Source organism: Dipodomys spectabilis, unplaced genomic scaffold, assembly GCF_019054845.1.
Source record: "Dipodomys spectabilis isolate Male_0828 unplaced genomic scaffold, ASM1905484v1 ptg000030l, whole genome shotgun sequence".
In the NCBI taxonomy this organism is placed as follows: domain Eukaryota; kingdom Metazoa; phylum Chordata; class Mammalia; order Rodentia; family Heteromyidae; genus Dipodomys; species Dipodomys spectabilis.
In genome coordinates this window covers 1801625-1813343 of record NW_024870707.1, presented here as the reverse complement: position 1 = coordinate 1813343, position 11719 = coordinate 1801625, and the positions used below count along the sequence as shown (strand labels likewise).

Below are 11719 nucleotides of genomic sequence, written 5' to 3'. Positions count from 1 at the left end.
GTGCTTACAAAAACAAAAATGTCTGGAAACTCTCTGGCCTAATCCGGCGATTCTAGAAGTGGGGTCCCTTGGCCAGTGGCATCAGTATCACTGGGAAAAGTGTTAGGACATGCAAATGCTCAGGCTCCATTAAGGAACCTAGAGAGTCAACTCTGGGGATAGGAACCAACCACACGAGTGGTACTAAGCCCTCCAGGAGACATCCATGGAGACACCCTCAACTTTGAAAAGCACTGATCCCGTCTAAGTGTCTATCTAAACTGTGGGTCAAGGACAGGGATAGAGGATGAGAACCCATATGTCCCCCAGCCCCGGGGGTGGGACGGGAGGGAGGGGCCTGGGAGGCTGCCCCAGTCTCACCCACCTGTCCTTGCCCTCTTCTCTCTTCCTAGACGCCATGCTGCTGCTTCTGCTGGGCCTGCTAAGCCCCGCAGCCTGCTGGGCCCTGGGCCCGGCTTTGGGCCCGGACGCCCCCGAGCTGCGATCAGCCTTCTCGGCTGCGCGCACCACCCCACTGGAGGGCACGTCGGAGATGGCGGTGACCTTCGACAAGGTCTACGTGAACATCGGGGGCGACTTCGACGCGACCACGGGGCAGTTCCGCTGCCGCGTGCCGGGCGCCTACTTCTTCTCCTTCACGGCCGGCAAGGCCCCGCACAAGAGCCTGTCGGTGATGCTGGTGCGCAACCGCGACGAGGTGCAGGCGCTGGCCTTCGACGAGCAACGGCGACCCGGGTCGCGGCGCGCCGCCAGCCAGAGCGCCATGCTGCAGCTCGACTACGGCGACACGGTGTGGCTGCGGCTGCACGGCTCGCCGCAGTACGCGCTGGGCGCGCCGGGCGCCACCTTCAGCGGCTACCTGGTGTATGCCGACGCCGACGCCGACACGGCGCCTGCGCACGGGCCGCGCGCACGCCCGGAGCCGCGCTCGGCTTTCTCGGCGGCGCGCACGCGCAGTCTGGTGGGTTCCGACGCGGGCTCCGGGCCTCGCCACCGGCCGCTCGCCTTCGACACCGAGCTCGTCAACATCGGCGGCGACTTCGACGCCACCGCCGGCGTGTTCCGCTGTCGCCTGCCCGGCGCCTACTTCTTCTCCTTCACCCTGGGCAAACTGCCCCGCAAGACGCTGTCGGTGAAGCTCATGAAGAACCGCGACGAGGTGCAGGCCATGATCTACGACGACGGCGCGTCGCGGCGCCGCGAGATGCAGAGCCAGAGCGTGATGCTGCCGCTGCGGCGCGGCGACGCCGTCTGGCTGCTCAGCCACGACCACGACGGCTACGGCGCCTACAGCAACCACGGCAAGTACATCACCTTCTCCGGCTTCCTGGTGTACCCCGATCTCGCTCCCGCCGGCCCGCCGGAGCTCTGAACCCCGGGCGGCAGAGGAGCCCGGGCGGGCCCCGGGGCGTGCATGCCGAGCCGGGACCGCGGCCCGAGCGCCCCGCCGGCGCCTGCCCGCCGGCCGGCCCAGGGCGGCTAGACTCTGCCAATAAAGTGGGCCTGTGCCGGTCAGCCCGACGGTCCCCTTGTCTTGACTGCGACGCCATCGCCCGCGGGTTGGCAGCCTCAGGGCCTCTCTCCTCCCCCGTGGGGGTCTCCCCTGTCCAGGGCATCCTTGAATCTGAGTTCCCCATTGGCCTATGTATGAGCTTACTCTCAGAGCCCAGGCGATCCTTTTCTATAGCAAGATTCTTCATCACACTACCATACTCGGGGCACAGGACTCGGGCAAAGGGCATGGTCCTTCTGGGTGAATGTGGAAAGGGGATGAGGGGTGGATGCCTGGTTGACTGCCTAGTGGTCTTATTCTGACACGGAAGGAAGGACACACTCAGAAAGCCAGAATGGAGCTTTTTATGGGAAGAGCGATACATAATCAGTTATACTTATCCCGGCCTGCTTCAGCTAGTCTGTGGGTGGGTGGGTCCTCTCCTAGCCTAACTCTTTCCTCTGAAACTGACTGAGATGGAACTGAAGACATTTTTTGGCTTCTCTCTCCCCAAAAAGGTAATGTGCCTCCACTTGTTTGTCTCCACTCCTCCAGTGAACAGAACCCAAGAAATCCATTCTACATTTGCAGCCCAAATGGAGAGCTCACAGATCTGGGACCCCAGATGCTTGGTCAGGCTTGAAATGAGTACATTAGGATTGCAGTCCAAACATACATTTCTTTGTATTGCATAGGATGGACTTAGAGGCTGACTTCCACTTAATTTGCCTCAGCTTCTCTTTAATTTTCCTTGAGATACATTTCTCAATCCTGACCCCTGGAGCACACAACACACTAGTCTGCAAGTTTTGCCCTTTGCTCTGTTGCCTATTCCCAGTCTCTCACTCTTATCCTATTAAGGTTCAGGGAACAAAGAGGGTAGGGATAAAAATGGGTAGGAAAGATACAATAAACCAAGCCCAGTTATCGAAGTACGTCTCCATTTGGAGACCTCCATTTGTCTTCAGTTCCATCTCCAAATGGAGACCTACTTCTCAATATGAGTCAGGCGCAGGTTGAAAGGGTGGAGATGGGGGGGGGGGGGGTGATAGCAGGAGAAAGGGGAAGGGTACAAGGATGGAAAGTCAAGGCCACACTGAAGGGAACTGACCCTTGCAGAAGCCCTTGCACAGGTCCCAGAGTGTTTCCTGTGCCAGGTAGGTGAAGACCTGGACCCAGCGACCACTCTCTTCAGTTTCATTAGCTGCATGGACCCGGTAGATGCAGGACAGGGTGGTGAGGAGCAGATGTTCAAAGTCTCTAGGGCTAAGAGGATGCCCATTGTGCAGGTCCTGGAGCTGCTGCAGATGCTGCTCAGCACTTTCTAAGTCACTGGGCACATGGTCCCGCAGAAGGAGCCTGAGTCGGCGGCCTGGACGTGTGGACGCTAACTCTTCATCCTGGAGGCGCAGCTGCCCCATGACATCCAGCTCCAGCCCAGACCACAGCAGCTGCAAAAGGAGCCATTTAAGGGGTGGGCTGGAGTCTAGAGAGCAGGGCAGGCAGAAGAATGGACTTGGGGGTGGGCAGCATAAGCTAGGTTCCCCATGCTAGGTCCCCCCCCCCCCCCCCCCAGCAAGCCTGCTCTAAACCGTACCTCTTCCCATCCCTGAGCTTAGGGACCTCCAGACACCCCCGCCCTCATGTCCCAAGCTGGGAGGAAAGACCTCAAACATCACTTCCGGGTCCTCTGGCTCCTCCTGCAGGCCATCTCTCACACTTGCACTGTCTGTTGGCTGTCCTAGGCACCAAGCAGAACAGAATCAGATGCTTGCCACACTTCCCTCAACACCCTTTCCTGGGTCTACCAGTGCAGGAATGCCATCTTTTGCTCTCTCACCTGCCCATAAGTCCACATAAGCACACTGACATACACCCTCCCAGGCATGTGTCTTGTGATCCCAGAGTGTTACACTATCCCGTTACTATCTCAGTAAGTGTCCAAACTCCTCCTTTAATTTGTACATACCCTTGCCAACAGGTCATAAGACTCCTCACCTCCCTATAGTAATCTGGGGAGTGACCTAGAACAGTGCAATGACTCTTCAGAGGATAATTAACTCTAGGAAGGGTCTCCTCTTTCCTTGCTGCTGCTCAGCCATTGTGTAGACAGAATTAAACAGGGCAGAATGTCCTTTGTGTTTTTCTGTCTCATACCCTGAGGTGTTGCCTAGCCCTTGAATTAGTTATCTGAAGCCCCGGACAGGTCAAAGGACCCTGAGCCCAACCCTGTTTGGGGCCAGCTTTAACAGTACCTACAGCAATCTTAACAGGTTTCATTTATTCCTTTCCATTATGGGGTTGGGATCCTCATATTTACCCACTACAGCAGACATCAGGCTGGTACCCGCCAGACCTACAGTTCCTCAGCCCTTGTGAGGATTAGCTAACTGGTGTCAACCAGCAGCCTTCCTTGCTAATATCCATTCACTCTGAGTTCCTTTACCTGCATGGTGTTGTGTTGCAGTCACCCACAGGAGGAGATAAATGGTCGCCACCAGACAAACCAGGAACTGCAGTGTGCTGGCCATGCTGCACCACCTTCTCAAGTCTCTTCTCACTAGCCCTCTGCTCCTTTATCTGCCTGCTACACACCACAGCCACAGCTTTCCACTGCAGGCTACTCAGGAGTTCTGTTCTGACTGTCAGTCTCAGGGCTGAAGGGAAGTGCTGGCTGTGGCTTCCTTCACTTCCCAGGGGCTCTTCCCACCCTGGTTTTGGCAGTAGCAGCCTGTCCAGATGGGTGGGATATTTAATGAGAAAATGGGTGTTTGGTAGCAAACAGCTCTAGTTCGGCCCTTCCAAAGGGAACAATACTACCTGTCCTCATACTCAAAACATCCTGCTACAGAGGCCAGTCCCTGACATCGTCCAGCCCAGCCTCCAGGGAGCCCTTCAGCTGCCAAGAGCATCAGCTGCAAAGCATAGCCCCATACAAGGCAGAGCGAAGCAGTCCCACCTCAGGCACTCAGCCACAGGAGCGACTGCCGGATCAGCTGGGGTGGGGAGTATCAACAGCTCCTGGAAACTAGACAAATAGGCAGTTCCTCAGTATTTTTTGCTAATGTTCTTGACTCAGACCAGAAACCAGGAAGATTATCCCTTTAGCTAGTTTAGCTCGAGTCATGATATAGGGAGGACACAGGGTTAAAAACTCAAAAATGAGTGATGTATTTTTTTTTGTCAATGCAATTTTTATAGTTGGATGGATAGTTTTTCACAAAAGACAAAACTTAAGTAGTGCACATACTTTAAATGGTATGGGTATTGTGAGTGATGTATTCTTCCTGCCTTGATGTTGGCTCATTTTTCTTGTGAGTGTCCAGGTGGGAGAGTTGCATTGGTGCCACCCAAGCTTCTGGACCCAACGGCCATCAGTCAGTCTGTTGAGATGAGGGGCTTCCTCAACCAGTAGTGGAAATCCTCCGGTTCTCATTAGAGGCCATGCTATACCCATCCTGAACCCTGTGGTCTCTAAGAATCACAGCTCCAGAATTCCTCTCAAATATTTCTGGCCCACAGGTCATCTGCAGCTGCATTGTTTAGTTCCATTAAAACAGACCGTACGGGCAGTGGCTCATGCCTGTAATCCTAGCTACTCAGGAGGCTGAGATCTAAGGATCTCGGTTCAAAGCCAGCCCGGGGAAGGAAAGTCCATGAGACTTATCTCCAATAAACCACCCAAAAACCACAAGTGGTGCTGTGGCTCAAGCAGTAGAGCGCTCGCCTTGAGCTGAAGAGCTGAGAGACAGCACCCAAACCCAGAGTTCAAGCACCACAACCGACAAAAAAAAAAAAAAAAAAAAAACACTAGAAAACCGGAAGTGGCGCTGTGGCTCATGTAGTAGAGTGCACACCTTGAGCTGAAGAGCACAGGGACAGCAGCACCCAAGCCCAGACTTCAAGCCCTGGGACTGACCAAAAAAACCCCACAAAAACCAAAATCCAAACAAACAAAAAAACAGACCGTACTTTGGCAAGGTCTTTGCCAGAACAGGAAACACCTGTTTGCACCTACCTCCTCCTAAGTCACTGTTACTTGTACCCATTAGAAGAAACACACAGGAGTTTTACATAGGAATTTATTTACAAGGACACTCATAGATAAGGTGTACTCTTTAAGATCCACATGTCTTCCCTGGAGCTACTTGGCTTCAGGTTTCTTGACTCCAGCTTCAAGCTTGAGACTCTCAGGGGGCTGACGATAGGCAGGGAAGGCTTCCCAGGGGCTGTTCAGGTCAAATTTTCGGAACTCTTGAGCCAACTCCACTGGCTCGGCCACCACCCGCTTTACCTCATCATCATAGCGTAACTGCAAGAGGGAAAAGGAGGCTTGTAGCTACCAAGGCCACTTTCAGAAAGCCATCAGTGAGTCCCCCATCCCTTCTTTTTTTGTTGGTAGTATGGGCAAATAACTCAGAGCCTCAAGTCTCCTAGGCAGCCATATCACGAGTCAAGTCTCAAACAACTCCTCCCACCCTTTTTTTTGGTGCCAGTACTGGTGCTTGAGCACGGGACCCTGTGCTCGTGCTTGGCCTTTTCACTCAAGGCTGGTGTTTTACCACTTGAGTCATGCCTCCAGTTTGGCTTTTTTGCTGGTTAAATGGAGTTACAATCTCAATGACTTCTGTCTTTAAACCACAATCCTCCAGATCTCAGCCTCCTGAGTAGCTAGGATTATAGGCATAAGCCACCAGTACCTGGATTGAGCACTTTTAATAGGTCCAATGGCCAATGCTCCCTACCCTCCGTGCCCCCCCCCCCCCCAAAAAAAAAAACCAAAAAAAAAAGTCTGAAGCTGGACATTTGGCATGGCTGTTCTTGCTATTGGAGGGTCTCTGGACAAGATAAGGATAACCAGGTACTGAGTGAAGAGACAAGCCATGTAGGGAATGAGAGGCGGGGGATGTTTGGGTGAAAGGCAAAAGGAAGGAAGACACCTTAACCAGAAGTAGCTCTAAGGGAAACAGGACCATATAAAGCACTAAGTACACAGAACAGTGTTTCGGTACTGAAGCAGCAGGGCTGGAGTGCCACACATTTTCACCACCTGCTAAAGTTTCACGTGGCCTGTGCAGTACCTCACACCTATGACCCTACCTACTCAGGGGGCTGAGATTCGGGGATCCTAGTTTGGAGTCAGTCTAGGCAGACAAATCCATGAGACTCTTATCTCCAATGAGCCAGCAAAAATTTGGAAGTGGAGCACCAGCCTTAGGCAAAAAAATTCTAAGGGGCAATGTCAGGCCCTGAGTTCAAGCCCTGATGCCAGCACACTCACACACACACACACACACACAAACTCATATGTACAGTGCCACTGAAATTCTATAAGGTGCTTGTAATCCCATCACCGGTCCTGCTTTAATGACCATTATTGTGGGTTGAACATCTAGGATTCTAGATATCCGGAGCAGAACAAAATAACACCCTGCTTTCAGGACGTGGGGATAGATTGTGTCCTTAAGTCAGCCTTGTGCATTAAAGTGAGCAATACAATAATTATGAATACACCAAACTTTATTTATTTTTTGGGGGAACCCGGGGGTGGGGCCTGAACTCTGGGCCTGGGCGCTGTCCCTCAGCTCCTCAGCTCAAGGCTAGCGCTCTACCACTTGAGCCACGGCGCCATTTCCGGCTTTTTTCTTTTTGCTTATGTGATACTGAGGAATCAAACCCAGGGCCTCATGCATGCAAGGCAAGCGCTCTACCACTGAGTCACCTTCCCAGCCCCTACACCAAACTTTATGCATCTATCATTTTATGTTCAGCACTCATTTAGTGCTACTGTTGTTCTCACTATACACCTGAGTAAATGGAGTTCTAGTTGAGTAACGTGAATGCTATAGCCCAGATTCTTAAGCCATTACAGTCCACCAACCTTATTCCTACTATGCATAGGATTCCCCAGGTTCCCTGCAAGTCTCTCCCTAAGAATGCCACACCAGTCTCCAGACTCCTACCTCAACATAACCAGAGAGAGGAAAGTCTTTCCGAAAAGGATGTCCCTCGAAGCCATAATCTGTCAGGATCCTCCTTAGGTCAGGATGGTTAGCAAAGAAGACTCCAAACATGTCCCAGATCTATAAACACAATGTTCTCAGGCAACCAGGACAGCAAACCCAACAACAGAGATGAGTAGCCATACTGATTTTAACTATGGTTCAAACCAGTTCTGGCAACTCTGGCCCAGAGGCAGAGCCCACCATGTACAGTAACTCACCTCCCTCTCATACCAATTGGATGCCTTATACACAGAGACACTGGATTCTAGGGGTGTCAGCTCATCTGTATAAGTCTTCACACGAACCCGTGAGTTAAAGCGCAGAGATAACAGGTTGTAGACAATCTAGGGGGAACAGAAAGAGCTGGAGGAACCAGATGGTTCAAGTTTCAGGTTAACAATACAGCAAGATCCTATCTCAAAAAAGGGGGTGGGGAGACTGGGAATGTGGCTTAGTGGTAGAGTACTTGCCTAGCATGCATAAAGCCCTGGGTTCAATTCTTCAGTACCACAAAAACAGAAAAAGCCAGAAGTAGTGCTGTGGTTCAAGTGGTAGAGTACTAGCCCTGAGCAAAAGAAGCTCAGGAACAGTGTCCAGGCCCTGAATTCAAGCCCCAGGACTGGCACAAAAAAAAAAAAAAAAAAAAAATCAGGCCAGTAATCCTAGCTATTCAGAAGATCTGAGATCCAAGGATCATGAGTCAAAGCCAGCAGTGGGAGAAAAGTCTATGAGGCTCTTCTTTCTAATTAACTACCATAAAACCAGAACACTTAGTGCCCAAGGGCCCAAAGTGGTAGAGTGCTATCCTTGAGCAAAATGAGCTCAGGGACAGCATCCAGGCCCTGAGTTCAAGCCCCACAACCAAAAAAAGAAAAATAAAACAATGTTTGAGGTTATGCAGTCAGTTAACAACAGACCCAATATTCACCTTCAGTGTCTACTAAATGCTACAACCCTGGTTCAATTAATATGTTTTACTGTTTGACCTAAACTGAAACTGTAAGGAAGCAAGCTACAGTTCCCATAGATGGCTGTTACCTGAAAATGTCCTATTCCCTTCCTTAGTCTTACTACTCAAACCACCTCAAATCTGGCTAACCTCAAAACGGTTCTGTCGAGTTGGAATGTCTACTGCTGTCAAGTCAGACAAGGATTTGAACTGTGCATTGGTGTGATCCCTGAGGAAAGTCAACACTGGGATGATTCCATCAGGATGGATACAGATCTCCAACTCATTGAAGCAGGTCACCTATAGACAGGGAAGAGGGAAGACAAAGCCATTAGGGAGCAGCTAACTTTAACTAGACTTAGTTTAAGGTAGAGAAAGAAGCTTGGGCTTGGGATGAAACCTATGGTTTCTTTCAAGACAGACTGCCCATTCCCATATGCCCTGAGGACATAGTTCTTTCTTTACCCAGATCTAAGGACACTAGAGAACATTACCTGAACTTGTTGAACATACTTGGGCAGGATTTCAGCCACATATTCTCCAAAAGCTGACAGTTGCTTGTGGATTACATCATTCTGTTGTCTAACAGTGGCTGGAAGGAAAAGCATATTTATTTTTTATTTTTTTTTTTTTTTGGGTCCGGTCACGGGGCCTGAACTCTGGGCCTGGGCGCTGTCCCTCAGCTCTTCAGCTCAAGGCTAGCGCTCTACCACTTGAGCCACAGCGCCACCTCTGGCTTTTTTTCTCTTTACTTATGTGGTGCTGAAGAATCGAACCCAGGGCCTCAGGCATGCAAGGCAAGCGCTTTACCACTGAGCCAACTTCCCAGCCCAGGTAAAGCATATTTAAGAAGGCAGCAACTGCCGGGCACTGGTGGCTCACACGTGTAATCCTAGCTACCAGGAGGCTGAGATAATGAGGATCACGGTTCAAAGCCAGCCTGGGCAGGAAAGTCTGTGAAACTCTTATCTCCAGTAAACCAACAGAATACTGGAAGTGGTGCTGTGGCTCAAGTGGTAGAGTGCTAGCCTTGAGCTGAAGAGCTGAGGGATAGCGCCCAAGCACAGAGTTCAAGCCATATGACCGACCAAAAAACTCTCCAATAAACCACTAGAAAACCGGAAGTGGCGCTCTGGCTCAAGCAGTAGAGTGCTCGCCTTGAGCTGAAGAGCACAGGAATAGTGCCCAAGCCCAGAGTTCAAGCCCCATGACCGAAAAAAAAGGAAAAAAAAAGAAGGTAGCAACTGCCGGGCACTGGTGGCTCACATGTGTAATCCTAGCTACTCAGGAGGCTAAGATAATGAGGATCACGGTTCAAAGCCAGCCTGGGCAGGAAAGTCTGTGAAACTTTTTTTTTTGGGGTCCGGTCGTGAGGCCTGAACTCTGGGCCTGGGCGCTGTTCCTCAGCTCTTCAGCTCAAGGCTAGAGCTCTACCACTTGAGCCACAGCGCCACTTCCGGCTTTTTTCTTTTTGCTTATGTGGTGCTGGGCAATCGAACCCAGGGCCTCATGCATGCAAGGCAAGCACTCTACCACTGAGCCACCTCCCCAGCCCCGTCTGTGAAACTCTTATCTTCAGTAAACCAACAGAAAACTGGAAGTGGTGCTGTGGCTCAAGTGATAGAGTGCTAGCCTTGAGCTGAAGAGCTGAGGGATAGCGCCCAGGCCCAGAGTTCAAGCCATATGAACGACCAAAAAAAAAAAGGCAACAACCATCCCTGTCTTTAGTCTCTAGGGCTGAAAAGATGTTATTTCAGTAGGGTTCCTTGAAGAATCTTAAGAATGGCTCAGGTGGTGAGTCCTTATTCTAAGGATTAGGAAGTGGTGAAAACTTGGGGAAAATGTTAACTCATTTCATAGAACACAGGCTATTGGGCTGGGAAGGTGGCTCAGTGGTAGAGCGCTTGCCTTGCATGCATGAGGCCCTGGGGTCGATTCCTCAGCACCACATAAGCAAAAAGAAAAAAGCCAGAAGTGGTGCTGTGGCTCAAGTGGTAGAGCGCTAGCCTTGAACTGAGGAGCTGAGGGACAGCGCCCAGGCCCAGAGTTCAGGCCCCACAACCGGCCCCCCCCCCCAAAAAAAAGAACACAAGCTATTGTTACTGCAGCTGGGGTCTTTGCCTTTTCTCAAAATTATTCCACATTGCTTCTCTCAGATTTCCTATACTTGTAAGACAGCACAGTCTACTCTCTAGCAGACTAGGATCTCTTTAAGGTCAGGATGGGACCCAGGGTTCTCAAGCCAAGAACTTCAGGCTGAAGAGCCCTCACAGATTATGGTCCTGAAAACACAGAATGTATATGACTGTGTGTATGTTAGGAAAATTAAAACTCAGAAGGGGTAGAAAAGCAGGCCTTCGATAGTCCAATCTGCTGATGTTAATTGTTAGGTTTCCCGGGAGAACAGCCCCTCCCCTCTTCCAATGGACATAAAGAACGACATTTAGAGTCACTAGTGATCATGTGATCCTAAATCACTGGGTACACACATATCACAGCCTGGGGAGTAATGATTAAGTGTTCTTTCCCTCGGCAGACCTGCCATTCTCAAGGTCTGTAGCTGGGCAGTTTTACTGTCTGGATTGTTTCCTGATCTACAGGCAATAAACTGCTACCCACCTCATAACAAATGAGATTATTCGCTACAAGGCTTCGTGAGATACCAGCCACACAGAACGCAATTAATGGGAATTACTACTATTCCTGAGCTCTGAGGCCCAAAGTTCTGCTTCCTGTGCTCAGTGCGTTAACCATTTAATCAGAGAAAACGGGAGTCATGAAAACTGAGAGGGGACAATACGGCCCAAACGGAACAGAGATCTAGGGCAGAGAGGGCTCGATTCTGCCTGTGGGCTAGCTCTCCAAGGCCAGACCCGGGGAAGGGCATTCGGGGCAAGGACAAACACGGGACGAAGGAGGCCCTGCGGCGGTCGGAAGCGCGCGGCGCGCATACTCACGGCGCGCGTCGGCCGCGGCGCTCTCCCGCCTCACGCGCTGCAGCAGCACCGAGGGTCGTCCAGCCCCTGCACAGGGAGACAAGTGAGAGGGCGCGGGGCGAGGCCCGGGGGCGCGCCACCTCCACCCCGACCCCGGTCCGCGCCAGAGGCCGGCCTCTCACCCCTGGCCACAGCTGCGGCCCCCGCCAGCCCGCGCCTCCAGACCACGGCCGCCGCGGCCGCCATGCTTCCCGGACGCAGAGCCGGCGGCGCAGGGAAAGCCGGTGGGACGGGACGCGGAGCCCCAAGGACACGGACCGGAAGCGGAAGTGTGCAG

The 11719-nt window shown here is 51.8% G+C and overlaps 3 protein-coding genes across 4 annotated transcripts; 1 reads left to right on the top strand and 2 right to left on the bottom strand.

Annotated features, from left to right (window-relative positions):
- The first annotated feature begins 394 nt into the window (after positions 1-394).
- On the top strand, positions 395-1527 carry C1qtnf4 (C1q and TNF related 4). Its single transcript, XM_042676335.1, has one exon. It carries the CDS (start codon positions 398-400, stop codon positions 1370-1372), a length of 975 nt encoding a protein of 324 aa, XP_042532269.1. The 5' UTR covers positions 395-397; the 3' UTR covers positions 1373-1527.
- Positions 1528-2558: 1031 nt separating this feature from the next.
- Fam180b (family with sequence similarity 180 member B) lies at positions 2559-4036 on the bottom strand. Of its 2 annotated transcripts, XM_042676628.1 has the most exons (3): positions 3939-4036; positions 3160-3233; positions 2559-2943 (listed from the first exon to the last, which is right to left on the bottom strand). In XM_042676628.1, exons 1-3 carry the CDS (start codon positions 4021-4023, stop codon positions 2578-2580), a joined length of 525 nt encoding a protein of 174 aa, XP_042532562.1. In that variant the 5' UTR covers positions 4024-4036; the 3' UTR covers positions 2559-2577. The 2 variants fall into 2 exon arrangements, with proteins under 2 accessions (XP_042532562.1, XP_042532563.1); XM_042676629.1 differs by lacking the exon at positions 3160-3233 and having other exon boundaries at positions 2559-2978.
- Positions 4037-5557: 1521 nt separating this feature from the next.
- On the bottom strand, positions 5558-11704 carry Ndufs3 (NADH:ubiquinone oxidoreductase core subunit S3). The gene is made up of 7 exons (XM_042675799.1): positions 11565-11704; positions 11404-11469; positions 8941-9038; positions 8597-8746; positions 7716-7841; positions 7456-7575; positions 5558-5804 (listed from the first exon to the last, which is right to left on the bottom strand). The coding sequence occupies exons 1-7, from the start codon at positions 11626-11628 to the stop codon at positions 5637-5639; spliced, it is 792 nt and encodes a 263-aa protein (XP_042531733.1). The 5' UTR covers positions 11629-11704; the 3' UTR covers positions 5558-5636.
- Between the last annotated feature and the right edge of the window lie 15 nt (positions 11705-11719).

Excerpts from the sequence above, each read along its gene's own strand:
- C1qtnf4 (XM_042676335.1), top strand. The coding sequence starts at position 398 with ATGCTGCTGCTTCTGCTGGGCCTGCTAAGCCCCGCAGCCTGCTGGGCC.
- Ndufs3 (XM_042675799.1), bottom strand. The coding sequence starts at position 11,628 with ATGGCGGCCGCGGCGGCCGTGGTCTGGAGGCGCGGGCTGGCGGGGGCC. Across the intron at positions 9,039-11,403 it reads CGCCGCGGCCGACGCGCGCC|CCACTGTTAGACAACAGAAT; the intron begins GTGAGTATGCGC and ends TTTTCCTTCCAG. Across the intron at positions 8,747-8,940 it reads AGTATGTTCAACAAGTTCAG|GTGACCTGCTTCAATGAGTT; the intron begins GTAATGTTCTCT and ends CCCTGTCTATAG.
- Fam180b (XM_042676628.1), bottom strand. The coding sequence starts at position 4,023 with ATGGCCAGCACACTGCAGTTCCTGGTTTGTCTGGTGGCGACCATTTAT. Across the intron at positions 3,234-3,938 it reads TGCAACACAACACCATGCAG|GACAGCCAACAGACAGTGCA; the intron begins GTAAAGGAACTC and ends CTTGGTGCCTAG. Across the intron at positions 2,944-3,159 it reads ACCCGGAAGTGATGTTTGAG|CTGCTGTGGTCTGGGCTGGA; the intron begins GTCTTTCCTCCC and ends CTCCTTTTGCAG.